The 16,788-nt window shown below is 40.0% G+C and overlaps 1 protein-coding gene across 4 annotated transcripts in view; it reads right to left on the bottom strand.

Annotated features, from left to right (window-relative positions):
- The window catches only part of usp13 (ubiquitin specific peptidase 13), a 34,822-nt gene that overhangs the window by 6,959 nt on the left and 11,075 nt on the right, over positions 1-16,788 (bottom strand). For 2 of the 4 annotated variants that reach the window (XM_037114262.1, XM_037114266.1), the window contains exons 7-17: positions 16,178-16,275; positions 15,885-16,075; positions 15,253-15,324; positions 13,717-13,822; positions 10,647-10,772; positions 8,346-8,499; positions 7,777-7,951; positions 7,590-7,678; positions 6,593-6,715; positions 3,197-3,220; positions 2,688-2,831 (exon numbers count right to left, since the gene is read on the bottom strand). In XM_037114262.1, coding sequence (XP_036970157.1) covers positions 2,688-2,831; positions 3,197-3,220; positions 6,593-6,715; positions 7,590-7,678; positions 7,777-7,951; positions 8,346-8,499; positions 10,647-10,772; positions 13,717-13,822; positions 15,253-15,324; positions 15,885-16,075; positions 16,178-16,275 — 1,302 coding nt within the window. The remainder of the gene's footprint in view (positions 1-2,687; positions 2,832-3,196; positions 3,221-6,592; positions 6,716-7,589; positions 7,679-7,776; positions 7,952-8,345; positions 8,500-10,646; positions 10,773-13,716; positions 13,823-15,252; positions 15,325-15,884; positions 16,076-16,177; positions 16,276-16,788) is intronic. The other 2 variants (XM_037114265.1, XM_037114263.1) reach the window with 2 other exon arrangements.

Below are 16,788 nucleotides of genomic sequence, written 5' to 3' on the forward strand. Positions count from 1 at the left end.
TGTAACATGTAAACACTGAGAGCACAGGCACAGACACAAAACACATCTAAACATCCACCTCATACAAACACATACGCGACTCATATTGACCCGAAATGCACCCAGTGGCGTATTCACGTCAAAGTGAGGATGAGTACTGTGAAGTAAAAGGAAAATATCTGTTGCCTACATTTTAATCTTTGGGATGCTCATAAATCAACACCTCTGACTGAGGATGTAACATCATAAAACATCTGGAAGGGTGAAACACTTATCTCTCTTGTTACTGCTGTTCAGGAAGAACACTGCATTAACTTAAAATCAAATTCAGGAAGCATCCTCGGCTAAGAATACATCTAAGAACAAATATTTCTAAGTGGTATGTACACTTTCAACAGATTCAGATGAAAGTAAAGTGACCCTCAACCTGCAAACAAGGACACTCCTACTGTAATGACTCCACTGTTGGCCATAAACAGAGCCTTCATTCCTGCCCTTGCCATAAATGAAAATGCACACCACTTATCGCCCCTCCACCGTTTCTATCTCAGCCTCCTTGTCTCGTGTCCTTTAGATTGCCCATTGCACAGTTAGTTGAATGCAACTGTGGTGCAGGCGAACAACTGAGACCTGACTGAAAGTTGCATGTGTGCACGTTGAGTTCAATTATTATCAAATTGTTTGCTATTATTTAACTTTTAAACATAAACTCCAATGTCATCACAGCTTTTACTAAGATATTTTAAAAGTTAATTCTGTTTAAAAGGCTCCCATTCAGGTTCAACAGATTCAGTGAAATGAATTAGAATAAATAATCCCTTCATTGCATGTGCAGTAATTTGTTAGTTTACTTTTGTAAGGTTCACCTCAAAGAAATGTCCCGTGGTACTGCCTTTAACAAAGACGAAGTGAAAAGTTTATATAGTTTTGATGCTAATGGGAAAGTAATGAGACTTAACAAATGCAGAGGAGGCAGATGAAGTAACCTTTGTGCGGCAGGCAGCAACGGACTGTTTTACTAATGTTATTGAGCTTGAATGGAGCCCATTTTGCAGATACATTAGGCCCATTTAAAAACTAACAGGCAGGGAGCTGCTCTAATTTCCCTCCACTGTAGAGGCCCTTTACAGCCAACCTGGGAAATAAAAGTGACGCAAGTCATCGCCCCGGGGGAACGTCCCCACTGCTGAGAGGCTCTGTAAGAAAGAAAAGTCAGCTCTGGCAAACTTTCTGGTGATGGCGTGCTGAGATAAACACCTGCGGTACACAAAGAGATGCGAAGCCTGACACAGATTTCTCTCTTTGGAGGAACTGGGGATGTGACTTGTCTCTCACTTTGAATTACCCTTGTGTTTAAAAGGCCTTGTACAAATAAACTTGCTTTGGCTTGTACGCTTGCTGCAGAAACGTTTTGGCAGGTTTGCATAGAGGCGGACTTTTAGCAGAAAAAAAAAGGACAACACAGAGTTAAGTGCAAAATGTTGGATCTCAGGTACGAATATATGATATATATATGAGAGAGAAGCTCAGGTATGTCCTGCATGACTCTGAACTCGTTGATTTAAAGGAAACAAAGTGATCGTCTTCCCCCATTATCCTTACACAAATCACATTATGATTCAAGTCACTCTTATTAAAAGAATTTGCTCTCTCATCATCCCTACATGATGCTCCCCTGACTGTGTACTGCTGTTTTCATTTCATTTTATTAGATTAAAAAAAACAATAAACACAGAGTAAAAAATGCTGACACCATTAGCACCCACGTTTCCATATCCAGCATGGCAAACTGTATCCACATTGCCAAACACAATGTGGCTTTAATTATTTACACTCAGGTATGAGTAACCTCGCCAACAGAGCTGGGTAGCTAGAATTTCAGCACAATTCAGTCACAACTCCAATTTGTACTTGGATAAGAAATAATTCTGAGACAACTGACATTTTAAATTCTACATGGAAACCTATAACCTGATGCGTCCTTAAAAAAAATATGTTTATATCTTATTGTGATTTTAGCATCTATAAAAATGCTGCAGTGAAACAAAACATATATTCGTTAACAAAGAAAAAATAGGAAAAAAAAACTGTCCCATTTTCAACAACCTTTGTGAGAAGTCCAGTACAACATTTAAGTGCAATCGAATGCACCATGAAGTCCCTGTGCTGAGCATCAGACTCTGACACTGACAGACAGCAGAGGACAGAAGCAGCGCGCACACAACTGACACACAGAAATACAGCAGAGACTCTCGGCATCAGTTTCAAAACACGGCTTTGGCACAAACATCCATCTGTCAAGTCAATGTTGACTTTTGGCTTCAGAAAGGACACAAAGCCCAGACTGCTGTGTGAAAGTCCTGCGTTTGTCCAAGTCACTCAGCCTGAACATCTTCCAACTGCTGACTTCTACACTCACGCTCACAGAACTGTCAGGTAGGACTGTGCTACTTGACTACTCTAAGTGTTGTGTACTCATGTGTAGCGAACAATCCCATAAGTTTTCACAGTACAAGCCGTGGAAGTTCGGCAGAGTGTTCGTGTCCTGCAGGCTGAAAAGTGGGTGGTAAAAGCTAAACCTCATGAATTGCAAATAATGTCTGCAGTGGCTTTTTTCTGTTTTCAGTAAAACTCAAACTTTGCTGCAAATTCACTTGTTTAGGCGGTGCAACTCCATCTCTCTCCACACTTCTGTGATGTTCTCTTACCGGGCTCCTCCATGTGGGCTATGATCCAGTTGAAGGCCATCTCGGGGCCCATGTTGCCTGTGTAGTAGACCGCCTTCCTGCAGGCCTCCAGCGGAAAGCCCATCTCTGCCAGCTGCATTACTGCCGTCTCGTCTATTTCTGGAGCTGGGAACACGATAAACCGACATCAATAACTAAAAAACATAGCAGTTGCTGATTCAACACTACCGCTTTAAACCACGGAACAACATTTTGTGGTGGCTTTCTCTGTGGGCCTCATTAAACACGGAGACCAGAGGAGAATCGGCCCTAGGGAGGTTTCTTTATCGAAAGATGATTTATCAGGGAGAGAAATGAGCCTGCCTGAAACAGCGTGAAAAGTAAAGTTTGTTTGGAAGAGGAGAACAGCTGCTGCACCTGCTCAGGTATACTTAATGAGAAGCTTAGCTCCACAGCATTTGTTGCTATTGCTTGAAACCCAAAATACATTTTCCCGTGGCCATAAGAGAGAAGAGAAATGAAGTACTCACAGTCTATGGAGCTCATGGAGTTATCTGAAAGAAGAAAGGAAACTTCTGTCACACACTGTCACTGGTTTTGTGTATTTTTCTTTTGTTGTTATATTGTTTTGTGTACTTTCACTCAATAAAGTTAAACAATCTACATCTAACATTAACCGCTGGGCTCCTTTTAACTCCTCATTCTCCACCATGTCTGCGCATTTCCTTCATCATTGCTATGATGGAAAATTAAAATGAATTATACTGACAACTTTTTGTTGTACTTGAAGTGAATACCCACCACACAGTACAATGACTGTAAAAAAACGAGCTACTGGGCTCCATTTTTCTGAGAAAAATTAAGCCACCACAAAGGAAGCATGTATGGACGGGCAAGTCACTCTGATATTGTGTTGAGCTGTGTCCCCTGCTAATACATGTTTTCACTTACTGCTGGGACTCAGGACCTTTCAAAACAGGCATTTTTGCTACTAGATCAGTAAGCAACAAAACCTGCCTGCTTATTCATCCGACTGTGTTTTCCTCTGCTTTTACTCAGCACTGAGATCAGGGTTTGTAGATCAAATTATTATTCTTTTTTGTGTTTTGTTTTGTTTTTTTTTGCTTTGGACAGTATCTAGGCTGTTAGAGCTAGCCACATTGCCGACGCTGGCTTTGCGACAGCAACATCAACAGGAAAGCCACAGTTATTTAGGAACATTATCCTTGAAAGCACAAGATCTACTAAAATAATTAAAGACTTAAAATGAGATTTTAACCGACCTTAAAGTGAGACCATACCCGGTAAATTTGGAAGTGAGAAATAAATTCTTCTTCTTAAAAATGGATAATGTAATTCATAAGAAATTAACCTCAAAGTTGATTTAATTGCTAAGGGTTTATTTGGTCCAGTGTGACCAGAAGCTTATGCCAGCTAATTTAGCAAACTTTAGATGGATATTCCTTTAAACTGCTGAGTCAGTTTGCTGCCTTTCTTCTACTTATGCTGTTGTTGCACTTTGTTCAAACATTCACCATCGTCCTGTAATTGTCACTTGTGGGCACAGGGGCTGCTGTTTGTACAAACAAAAATCTAAAGGCTCTCTTTATTGTGCAGCACCAATCATACTAGGGATGTCCTCTTATGGACAATTCAAGTTTTAGCCGCAAGAAGTCAAGCTGTCAGAAAACACTTCTGGCGGGGCCTCGTCACCACCTGCAGCGATGAGATTGATCGCCCCCCCGCTGTTCCCAAGAACTGCAATCACAACACAAGCGAGTCCTGCTCCCGTCAAACATGCTTGTTGCTGCTTTCCCACTTGGTCTGAGCTGCGTCATCTTAGTGGTGTCTGTGCGCAGTACTCATCAGGAGGCACATCCATAAATTATTCAGAAGTGATTATTATCATCTATTAACATTATCTGCACAAAAGACAACAACTGTACACATTTTCTTAATGCCCTGCATTCACCGAGCGAATGAACAATACGCAGACTGGTGAGAAATAATGTGGTTCGAGCAGCGTACAGCAAAACACATTTGTGCAGTGGTGTGTAATCAATGAGACACACTGAAGCCTTTTGGAGACAGAAGGCTGACCAATGATTAATCACTGCTGATGCCAGCCGGGGGATAATGGGCCGGTGGTTCATTCCAAACTGACAGAACTCATCATATAAATGTGAAACAAATAAATAAATAAATCACAAAATGTATCGAAAACAGCGCATCATTCGCTCCGACCTCGCTTCATTTCACAATTTATAGTGTACTTGGTACTTGTTCAACAGAGAAGCTCCGAGGGGAGTCAGCAAGGGACAAGGATGGAATAACTTTGCCACCTCAAACTTACTACATCAAAAAAACATTTACACGCATTTCCATGCATCGATTTCACTGTAGGCTTGTAAGATAGCTGCATGGCTTGCTGCTGTGGGACGTAGATATGCCTAGGTGGCTCCAGCTAAAAAGAAATAATGCTTTCATGTGCTAGACTCGGAAGAGTTTTAAGTAGATTTGCACTTCTTTCAAGATGACAATTTGTGTTTGGAGGTCTGAGATAGCAGGTACAGCACATGATGTTCAGTCCTGAAATATTAAGGATTCGCTCAGACAAGCATGTTCAGACCTCTGTTTCGTCCTTTTGAGTTCCCCGTCCTCAGAAGCAGCCAACTAAATGATTCTGTAAAGCTGTCAGAAAAAAAACATCAGCCTGCCAATGTGTGAAGCAGAGATGTTATTGCGTCTTTGCTTCCTGGACTCCTTTTTTGTGTTTGGAGCTTGACACGGCACAGAACACTTTGTGCTTGGCGCCTGCTAAAATATTGAGGAGGACAGCGATAACTTGATGGAGCTGAACTTTGCGAACAACGGAAGGAGGCACAGAAAAATTAAAATCACAGAGGAGACAAAAGGAGCGAGCAAGAAAAATGGCACAGGTGCACTGTATGGTGTGCTGAAGATACCACGAAGCAAACAGTCTGATGCAACTAAGTTTTGAGAAAAGTAACAACAAGGCTCCTTCTGCTCTAAAACACACTTGCTAGCTCCAAGTAGGTTATTCCCAGAGCCCAGGGAAGTGCATTACAAGGGGATCTCATAAAATCATTATAACTTATTAGGCTTAGCCACACTGTGAACACAACAACTTTTCAGTAATTGATTGAGCATGCCTTTTCCCGTGAGACGCCATTCAATATGCCCTTAAGAGAAAACTTTGGTGGCCTTGAGCAGAACATCATATTAGAGACAATTTCACGGATCATTTGTCTCTGTCACAAAAATATCCCACACCTCCTGAAAAGGTGGCAGCTTTGGAACAACACACGTCAGAGTCAGTTCACAAAGCAACACAGCAACAAGTGTATTACCACTTTATTGGCTAAAATATGATATATAGTGTCTCATACATTGAAGGGTGTTTCTAATACTCTGCACACTTCATGTATATAATTAATGTGTCCAGAATATGTCAGGCTACCTGGGGAAAAAACCATTATCAAAAACAGGTGCTCAGGGAAACCAGTGACCTTTAAAATGAATAACAGGACTGGGTAATTGAAAATGAAGGGCCAAAAATGCTGCCAGTAGTTAAGAGTACCAGTGGTATTTGCATTCATGCATGCATACAAAAAACCTGCAGGCCCCCGTAAGTGAGTCATGAGAGCTGGTAACCAGGGGGTTGTTCTCAGTGAATCCTGGGTGAGAAAAATGGAGCAGTGCCTCATTGCAAAAACAGCAGACAATATGTTGGAATGTCAGATTAAAAATGCACTTTGAATTTTCATAGTCGTGTAAAAAGTACCACAAAAGTGTGTTGTCCCAACTTTATTGAGATATACACCACAGCTTTCAGTGTGTATAAGTACATACACAAACAAAAACAGCTTGGACCAATCTTAGCGTAAAATGGATCTGTTCTTTACCTCTGGTGTCTTCAGGTAGCACGATGGGAGGCATGAGGTCAGGCAGCTCCTCTTCACCCGCCTGCAGCCCTGTGGCCCGCATCCGACTCAGATCCAGAAAGTCTGGAACGTCTATGGCCAAGTCTGTACAGGAAGAGACAATTTAACATGCATGAGACTTTGCTGAGATAGCACAATTTAAGCCCGCAGACAATGGAAGGGTAATGAGTCTGAGGCAGTGTGCTTCATATCCTTTATAGATCCTCTCTCAGCCTTACTTTTTTTGTTTGTTATTTCTTTTTAATGTTTTTCATCATTTTTCATCAAATCTTTGTCTTTTTATCTTATTTTTAAGGTTGGGTGGGGCCTTACATTTATTTTTTTGAACACTTCTTACAGTTTGTGCTGTATGGGAAAAACTTGATCACATAATAGGTGATGCCCTTAAAGCTGCTAACAAACTGATCTCTCTCTGTTCTTGTGCTCTCAGTGCCCTGAAAGTTACAGTTCAGAGCAGTTAGAATACATCCAGTCCAGGTTTTAGAATGACTCGAGTCTCAGCTGCCACTGCCTCTGTGACGGTTCGTCACATATAATATCAAAGATTATTATCTATAAATAAATGCAATTAATTCAATTGACCTATTACATCACAACTCATGTACAACTCATCTCATTATTGAAAAGCCTTGAGTGTTGCTGAGAATTTGCAACATAAGAATTGAACTCCTCTAGTGGCCTTTTACAGGTGTGTACAGAATGAGAGATGGTGTCAGTTTATGACCGCTGGTCCAAAGAAATGCAGATTATGCACATTCGTGAGTTGAATGAAAACAGACTGGCAGCAGTTCCACTAAACACTGTTCAGTATCTTGTGAAATGCAGTTTATTGGTGTCCTCTGCTGGCCATTTACAGCACTACAACACTTCTAATAATTGAGTCACAACATTGCTGGAGGCCAGGATTCAAAGTACATTTTGAATCCCATTATTCTAGTCAAGGGGTGCAGAAACTTACCTAGTTTTTTTGGTACCCAGTCAACCCCAAACGTGAACTTCTTGATCTGCAAAATCAGATACTCTGGGAAGGAGGCGAAACGGGAAGTTCTGCGGACAAAAATAAAGACAAGTTTATAAATGCAACTGGTTTAAATTTATAAACAGCAAGGTGTAGACTAGTCAGGAACAGGTGGCCCTTTACTTACTTGACTCCCGCTGACTTGGCCTGCAGCGCCGAGCTCCAGAAATCTGGAACGTTCTCTGGCTCTGTGAAGGCCTGCAGGCACGCCGTGAAGGGGATCCGAGCCCTCACCGGCTCGGGTGGAGCCCGCATGTTCTCCTCAGCGTCCTTGCGCTTGGCCTCGTACGCCAGCAGCTCCTCTGGCAGAATGAAATCAGTGGCATTTTAACATCAATGACTTATTCAATGCATTCATGTTACATTCAAGATGACTATCATCTTGATCATAGTCACATTTGTTTACAGTAATTATAAAGACATTGTATTTGGCTGTGTTATAATAATGTTCATCATCTTAAAATAGTACATAAGATTCACCATATCATTCCAAAATGCATATTAAGTGTATTAACAGTCATTGTTTTATTGTCAGGACCTTCTGTGCCCTTTCAGAGAAGGACCTGTTGGTTCTCCCAGCAGCTGGTACCACCTGAGCCCAGTGTCATGCCAGCTGCTCTGACCGGAGGCAGCTGTGGCCTCTCGCAGCAGCACCACAATTTATGTGTACGTGTGTGCGCACAGGAGCTTTTTTACCTCTGTTGGTGGCCGCCTCTATGGGGGCGGGCAGCTGGATGCAGTAGTCCACTCTCTGAGTATAACGGACCCGACGTGACTGGCAGCACTGAGTCCGCTCCTCCACCAGGAAGCGGAAGACGTCGCTTGGATTCTCTGAGCTGGTGCTGTTCCTCTGTTCACAGAAGAATGTACACAGACGATGAGTTAAATATCAACCACAATGTGAGGACATGAGATCAGGCACATTTTTCAGTTTGATAAACAAATACAGACCAGAGACGGGGTTCTGTTGATCAGGCACATTTTTCAGTTTGATAAACAAATACAGACCAGCGACAGAATTCTGTTGTGACTACAGTTGATAAACTGTGTTTTCTTTGCACATTTTTATCAATTCAGTCTTGCTTTAGATAAGTCAAATTAAATTTTACTTTCAGAAATGGTGTCACGACTCATTCACACGATAACGGAATAGGTTGTCATCCTGGGCTGATGCACCAATAATCAAGTATAAAGTTAATTCGCCTGGAGGGTTTTAGTGTCCCATGGTCTAAAGAAGGACTGCCATAAATGGAGCACTGACCAAAGTTGACCAATTTGGCCCCCAGTTTTATTTCACTTTAATTCTAAAAAACGGAGGGTTAGAGTTAAAAATGTTGTTCAAATATGTGTATTCCCTCCTATTCCTCCTTTAATATCTTTTATCATTAATCAACCCCTTAACAATGTTAATTGAAACTATGTACATTAAAATACTGTATGTCTGTCCAGAAGCTTCACCGTGAACATGTAAAACTTCTGTGAAACATTCGACAGCCTGAGGTCTGAAATGCAACTCTATCTTTCTGCTATTCTTTACTGGTCTATAACAGTCTCCTGGCACAACATGGACACAACTGCTGTTTGACCCAGATCTGTTAATACAGCTGGTCATAATGTAGATGCAATTCTATAATTTAGGAGACGCCTCAATTAACCATACCCTTCATAACTGAGAGTCTTGCATCTATCCAGAATCACAGGCACATTAATCATCATCACAAAGCGGCTCTGACTCTGTCTTCTATGAATGGCGAGGGTCACCGAGGTTTACACCATGTTTATTTGAAGACTGCGATGAAGGATGGCATGGCGACTTAGCACACCAGTTTGCACTGCAGCCTTTCTGCAAGACAGGCCTTCTATTCTAAGATACTACAGAAATACACAAGTTATAATTTTACTCAGGCCAAGCATGCAGACTGACACAGATGGAGGAAAATGTTGCTGATGGTGGTGGATTTAGTCACGTTATCCATGTGTGATAGCATGTCTGGAACTAAATCAGTATCTAGCTGAGGACTAAAACGACTAAATAATGGGTTTTCTAGAGAGCCAAGTTTGAGCACAAGAGCTTCTATAGACAATTTGGCTGGTCGATATGGCCTTAAATTAATATTCCGATATTTCATTTATGTATATGACTGGTCGACAAAATCTTATATCATGATATTTAACCAAACACCTCGACATCGATATTGTGACAATATCGTTGGGATGACTATTGGTACCTTCATAAAATATCAACACAATAAGATTTATGATAAATAATCATATGTAATGTGGATATAATGACTATGTGGGTAAAGACAAGTATTAAAACAAGTCTGGTGAGTTCAGAAAATGACTTGACTTTACTGTAATAAAACCAGAAAAAGACAACTCTATCTCAATATAGCAGTCTCACGATATCACAACAAGGATAGAATATCTATAAATCATCCAGGCATAATAGATACTGGGGGCAAATATTGACTAACTGAGGCTCAGAGAACGCTGGTCGTGTGTCTTCACAACATGAGGTGGAGGAAATGTCAGGTCCGAGTCAGGGCATGTATCATGTCTGAGGCAGAGAGGGAAGCATAATCTGTCCCCCTGTGTAACAGATAGCACTGAGCTATATATATATATATCCTGTTTTAGAGAGACACATCAGAGCAGCACCACATGTGTATGTACCAACCAAGGAGACAGTCAAAAACAGACCCTCCCCTCCCAATCAACTGTCGGTCCATGTGTGTCAGGGGTCGGACGTATCACAGTCATTTTGTAGAATAATAATAAGGGACGGTCAGTTTTGTGAAAAACAGCATCTCATTCTGTTCTGTCATTGTGGTATAATCTATCAGTGGAGGTGTGTAAGGACGCTCCAATATATATATTATACTCATAACATTTCAACAATCAACTGCAGCATGTGTACACATTTACATAAATCCTTGCAAATTGGAATAGCAGTAAAAGCAAGTAAAAATCAAACAGAGGTTTATCTCCACTCACCTCCACCAGGTTGATCATGTGCAGGAGGAACTCGTGGGCATCTTGTTGTCTGTTGGAAGAAAACTCTGGGTGTCCCCTGCTGACCAGGGACTTGAACATCCGGGGAGAGACACCCTTTTGCTGGTGCTGGAAAGAGAACATCTGGATGTCACACACTCTGAGGCAGGAACGCTCCACTCATATCAGAGGGAAATATAAGATGTTACATGTACACGCTGGACTGCTGGTGCCAGGTTCTGTGCATGAGAACCACCAGTGAATCCAATCTGAAGAACCGTGGCTCATATAGTTCTTGATAGCTCCAGTGAAGCGACTTGATTTTAATCTTTAGAAAAATATTTGGATAATATTTTGAATGCCAACACATTTCATTGGTGTCACATCGCGGTGAGGTTGTCTTGTCTTGGGATCTGTCTCATGAATTTCGTGTTTTATTTTGAAAGTAACTCTCCTCTCATTTCACGTCACTTGCCTTTCCTCTTGTGTCCCTGGTCTGACGTCATCCCTGATTCCTGATTGTTTCCACCTGTGTTCCCCTCTCCCATGTGTATAAAGTCTTTGTCTTCCCCTGTCTGTGTCGCCAAAGTATTTCATCTTCCATGTCGTATACCGAAGCCTTGAACCACAGTCCTGGTCCTCGCCTTGATAATTATTGTTCTTGTTTTATTTATCTGAATTTTTGTCCTCTTGAGAAGAGTGAATTTAAGTTGTATTTTTCTGGTTAAGTTTTGTGTTTGAATTTTGAGATTTCATAGCTTTTTATTTTCTCCTCCTTGTGAGCGATTTTGTGTTAATAATTTTCATAAGAAAGAGTAGTTATTTTTCATAGCCTTTGTGCTTCCTCTTCGGAGAGATTTATTTTGTAATTTTGATACTTAAGATTGATTCCAGAATAGAGTAGGTTTTCCTCCTGCGGGAGCGTCTTTTGTTACTCTGTGTTCCATGTTGTTTTGTTTGTCCCTCAGATTTTCATAGCCTTTTGGTTTTCATTCATTCTGGAGAGCTGCAAAAACAGATCAATAAAACTTGACATTACTTCTGCCTATACTGCATCTGAGTCCTCTTTCCTGTCCAAGTCTGACAATTGGCTGCCATGAGTCAAGTTAGGATGTCTCCCAAGTATTGAACATCTTGTGCAAAATACAAATCCTCTATCTGTAATGGGTCTTAAGGGACTGAGCATACTGACTAGCGAGTAAAATAAAACTGGGTTTGGTATTTAGAAGTCTTCATATGCCCCAAAACACAAGAAATTATGTCCTGCACTTTATAACTTTACAGCAATACATTCAAGCTTATATAACAAGACCAATGTTAATGTGGCACTGGCAGCCTGTTACTTAAACAATTTCTGTCATGTTAATCTTTATATTTAACCCAAAATTGAACATATTTTGGGAAATAAGGATAACTACATGTATTCCACCCTCACTACATGAGCTCATGCTAAGATTGATGCTGCTCTCAGTCAGTTAAGTGCTGGGTGAAGTAAGTTGGCTTTCATTAGCTGGCTTAAGTTAAATTTGAGAGGAAAAACAGCTAATCTGGCTCTGTCTGAAGGAACTAACACCTCTAAAGCTCATTAACCAACTGTTTTATTTGTCATTTCATTAAGCCAATGTGTATCTTATGAGATTTTTATGTTTCACATGGTTTCCCGGCTGCGAGCAGTTGCCAGGCAACCAGTGAGGACTACGGGAAGTTACCGCCCATCTGTATGCTAAGCTTAACTTATGCTTGGCTAAACTTCTTCATCATTAACAGATAGACATGAGATTGAAATCAACCTCCTCATTACCATTTTAGATGTGATGCTCTACCACCTGCTCCATCTTGGATCAGAAGTGAGGACTGAGGTGGTGATGGAGTATAAGTATCCAGGTCTTATTATAAATCAGTTACTCTCCTGGGGGTGGGAACAATGTGCCAGTGCTTTACCAGCAGACAGGAGCATTGGAGTGGTGATGGTGGGGGGGGACTGAGCATACAGAGCCCTCAGTTATCAACTTAGATGGCACTGTGAATGTTGTTTTTGTTCACCTCATGTGTTTTCAGTGTCACAAACTGCCTCTCAGAAGACATCAGCTCTCTGCCAGAAACACACTGTGCAAAATGACAAATTTTTCCTTTAAATTCACTAATTGCTACTCTTGCAGAAGATATATAGTATACACCTACCAAACAAATCAAATATCAGTTCATCTTCCTGCCACACTCGTCAGACAAAATGTCACCTATACAACTGTTCGCACATGAATTGACTTTAAAAGCCATTTTAATGAGAAAATGTTATTGTTATGAGAAATATTTTTTTAGGACACACTGATCCCAGCATGTCAACTCAAACCCTGCGATATATCGCCACCTGTCAACATGCATCCACCATCACATGTAGAGGAAGTGCAGGATCACAGCTCTGACCTATCAATTACCGAGGCTGGTGAGGCTTACAACAAGCCTAGTGCTGGGTGCCATTATGCGTTAATGGTTTTCCTCCCTACAGGCCAGACAGCTGTGTACTACGTGTGTGGAATATGCAATGCTTTCATGACATGTGCATTTATATTAGTAAAGGAAAAACACAAATAAATAACCAAACAAAATAAGTACTCAGACCAAGAACTCTGAAGAGCACAGGAAGCCAAGACAATCATTAAGCTCAGCAAATGATTAAGAGGAAAATTAAGCAGCAATGTGGGGAATCAGAAAGCAAATCACTGTTAGAGCTGTGCCTGGAGCTGCGTTCATAAACAATTTGAGTTGCACATGTGGGACCGCAGCCAGAAGTTATTTTCAGACTAAAGGAAAAAGGTCAGAGCACAAGAAAACTCGACATCTTCTGTTTGTTTCAATCATCATCCGTGCAGCGGTCAAAATGACAAAAACCCTCAAGAGTATTCATAACACAGATTTACTGAATTATGACCAGTCGATTCAGGTTTAAATCAGGAGAACATGAAAAAGAGACTGCTGTCTGAAACTCGTTCTTGACTACCCAAACAGTTTTGCTACCACTCATGTATTAACATGCTTCTGCCGATTATGGACCCAGTTTGGGAGCTGGACATACCCAGTTTAATACCTTGTAATCTTCTTTCATCACCTGTTCAATGAGCTCAGATTTCATGGGTGGTTTGGCGTACTGGCCTGAGAGCAGTCCGTGTCCCAGCTTAGCCCTGTCGTACAAAAACAAAGGCATAAACATAACAGCATATCATCGGCTAAAAGACTAATCAGTTTGAGTTATTTCTACAAAAAAAGGTCCCTGATTCAAGCTCAAAAAATGTGACTATTTTATTGAATCTTCACTCCTCTATGACAGTGAACAGTTTTGGGCAACTGAGGACATCCTGTTGGGTTTTTGGGAAACACTTATCAACATCCTCACTTTTTATGACATTGTATATATCAACAAGTAACAATATATAAAGATTTATCAACAATAAAAAAAAATATTTAGTTGCTGCCCTGCATCTTTCTCCATTGGTGCCTGTATTTTATTTAAACCTTCAGAAAATGCATTTGGAGGTAACTTGTTAAAGCTTTATAGTCTTTAGCAGTAGTTATAGTTTTTTTCATTTTAGCTGCAATATCCTCTTTGAAAGGATTTACTGGTTGAAACGGTAAAATATATTTACAGTAGATAGATATAATAGAGTGTGTTTAATAAGATGGTCCCTCTCGTCATATTTCTTTAAGATAATCCTGATCTACCATCCATTTTTGTTTTTCATTTCATCAAGAAGACTAATAAACTAATTTCTATGCAAAGAAAGGCCGTTTTATGCCTACACCAGAATGACTAGATTCAGTCTGCTAAATTACTATAAATAAAATATCAAAAAATAAATACAACAAATAATAAATGAGTAAAAAATTAGGCAATTATTACATTTCCAAAATAATCATCAAACCACTGTGGACAATTCTAACAGCTAATAATTGCTTTTATTGGATGAATATTGGTTTTACATCAATGTAATACTATCTGAATCTCCTTCTGCAAGATATTAAGTAAAAGATGCAGGGTAACATGTTAATATAGTTAGTTTAATCCTACCTTACTCAACACTCAGGATCTGCCGCCACTGCTTTCAAAGGAGGGGTCATATTTAATCAAAGCAGGCACGATGCATTAACAGATACAGATTTTCTTTCTCCTGGGCCTGATTTGTGCTGAGCGACTCTATCAATTAAGAAGCGTGACGGGTATAAACATGTTTATGTGGCAATTTGAAACGTTTGTTGCTTCATACATCTGATATTCATCTGTTGCCGGGATGAAGCTCTACTTATCTTTCATCAGGGTCTCAGCATCTGACTTGACCTCTTGCAACACACTGGTTTCTATGACATAATACGCCACGTGTTCACCAGTACACACAAGCATAAGGGCTTTCAATCTCACAAAATGTCTATGATCTATTAGCTTGACTAAGAGTCATAGACGAAACTTATGCAGTGTTGTTCAATACGAATTTGAAGTCAGTTACTCATAACAAGACCTATGTCTATTTCCAACCACAGAGACAGCAGCAGGTGGGAAAATGTCTTCACTTGTTTTGCGTACTTGAAAACTGCATTATGTAACACCAGAGCCACTTACATTTGTGTGGCGAAGTCCTGGCTGGGGTCAAGCGGTGAATAGTCATATATCCTCTGAAGATTACCAACATACCTAAAGATCAAAATACATGTCACACACTCAGACACAAGACCACTGGAAACACATGAGGTGGTACCAAGAAGACACTGACACCTCCTGCTGGAGGCCATAAGAGTTATTCTAATTGACTTATAAAGAAGCATTCATTTTGTGTTATCTATATAGAAACATATATAGATTACCATTAATAATACAAAAAAAAGAGTTGGCAGGAAAAAATACTTCATAAAAATGTATTTTTACCTCTAAAAACCACTACAAAAGATACATATGACCATATGAACTACTGTAGTTTTACTTTCTTTCTTTCATTCATCAATGATTGTCATACGTCATTTTCGAACAGAAAAAAGTTATTTTGATCAGTGTAAAACTCACATATCCAAATGCTGGCTGCAAAATCTCTTAAGTAGCTGACAAAAAAAACAACTATATATTTGAAATCATTTTTTAAAATGTATAAACACTTAATGCTAAAATATATAAAAAGTATAACATAAAAAAAAGATGGCAGCTGAGTCTGCATAATAGAAAAATAATCACATTGTGTTTTTCTCTAAGTAAATACTCACATCCTCTGGAAGTCTGGGATGCTGAAGAGGACCTGCATCACTGTGCCGAGGTAGCAGCTGTTGCCAAGGTTTTTGATGCCTGTGTAACCAGAACCAAACACTGCCTTCAGCTTCATGCCCGACTCCTGGATCACCTCCCATTCACTGACTCGTGGCCGGGAGTTATTGTCTGTGTGGTGCCCATTCTCTGTCTAAAGGGAGAGAGAGAAAGAGAGAGCTCGGTGTCAAACCTTTACTGAGGAGGAGTCGCATTTTATTTTTTGTTTGGTTTGTTCACAGCCAAGACAACTTACTCTTTTCTGCATCTGTAGCATGTCTATCCCGAAGTGTGACAAGTGGTCTGATATGTGAGGGTCCAACACAGCTTCCTCCTCCTCAAATGAGTACACATCTGGAACCAAATATCAGTCAGTCACTATGATAGGTCCAATTTTTTTATCTGCTCTAACATATTTATTTTCTAATGACAGATTTCTGGTCAGCAGGTCCTCCATACCATACCACCATTTTATAAGATAAGCTTACATTGTTGCTGTATTTGCAGACATAAATAAACATTATAATCACCTCTAAGTAAAATGCTAAATATTACTTCATCACTACAGAAGGCATCAAAACCAATCTCAACATCTGAATTAAATCCCTGAATAAAAACTGACGACAATAAACTTTATGACAGATTAAATATTGCTTTGGCTGTTGTATTGCTTTGCATTAGATTGTACAGGTGCACTTATCAACCTTTAAATGATACCATTTGACCATTTAAACAAGAAAAGATAAGCTGTAGTACATATTTTGTCATTTCTATGATAGTGTATTAGCATTGTAAGTAAAAATGTTTAATGAGAGGGGGATAACATCCTGAGAATTTTTTTAATTAATGTCCTAAATTTACAAGAAC

This window comes from Acanthopagrus latus, chromosome 11 (genome assembly GCF_904848185.1).
Source record: "Acanthopagrus latus isolate v.2019 chromosome 11, fAcaLat1.1, whole genome shotgun sequence".
Taxonomy (NCBI): domain Eukaryota; kingdom Metazoa; phylum Chordata; class Actinopteri; order Spariformes; family Sparidae; genus Acanthopagrus; species Acanthopagrus latus.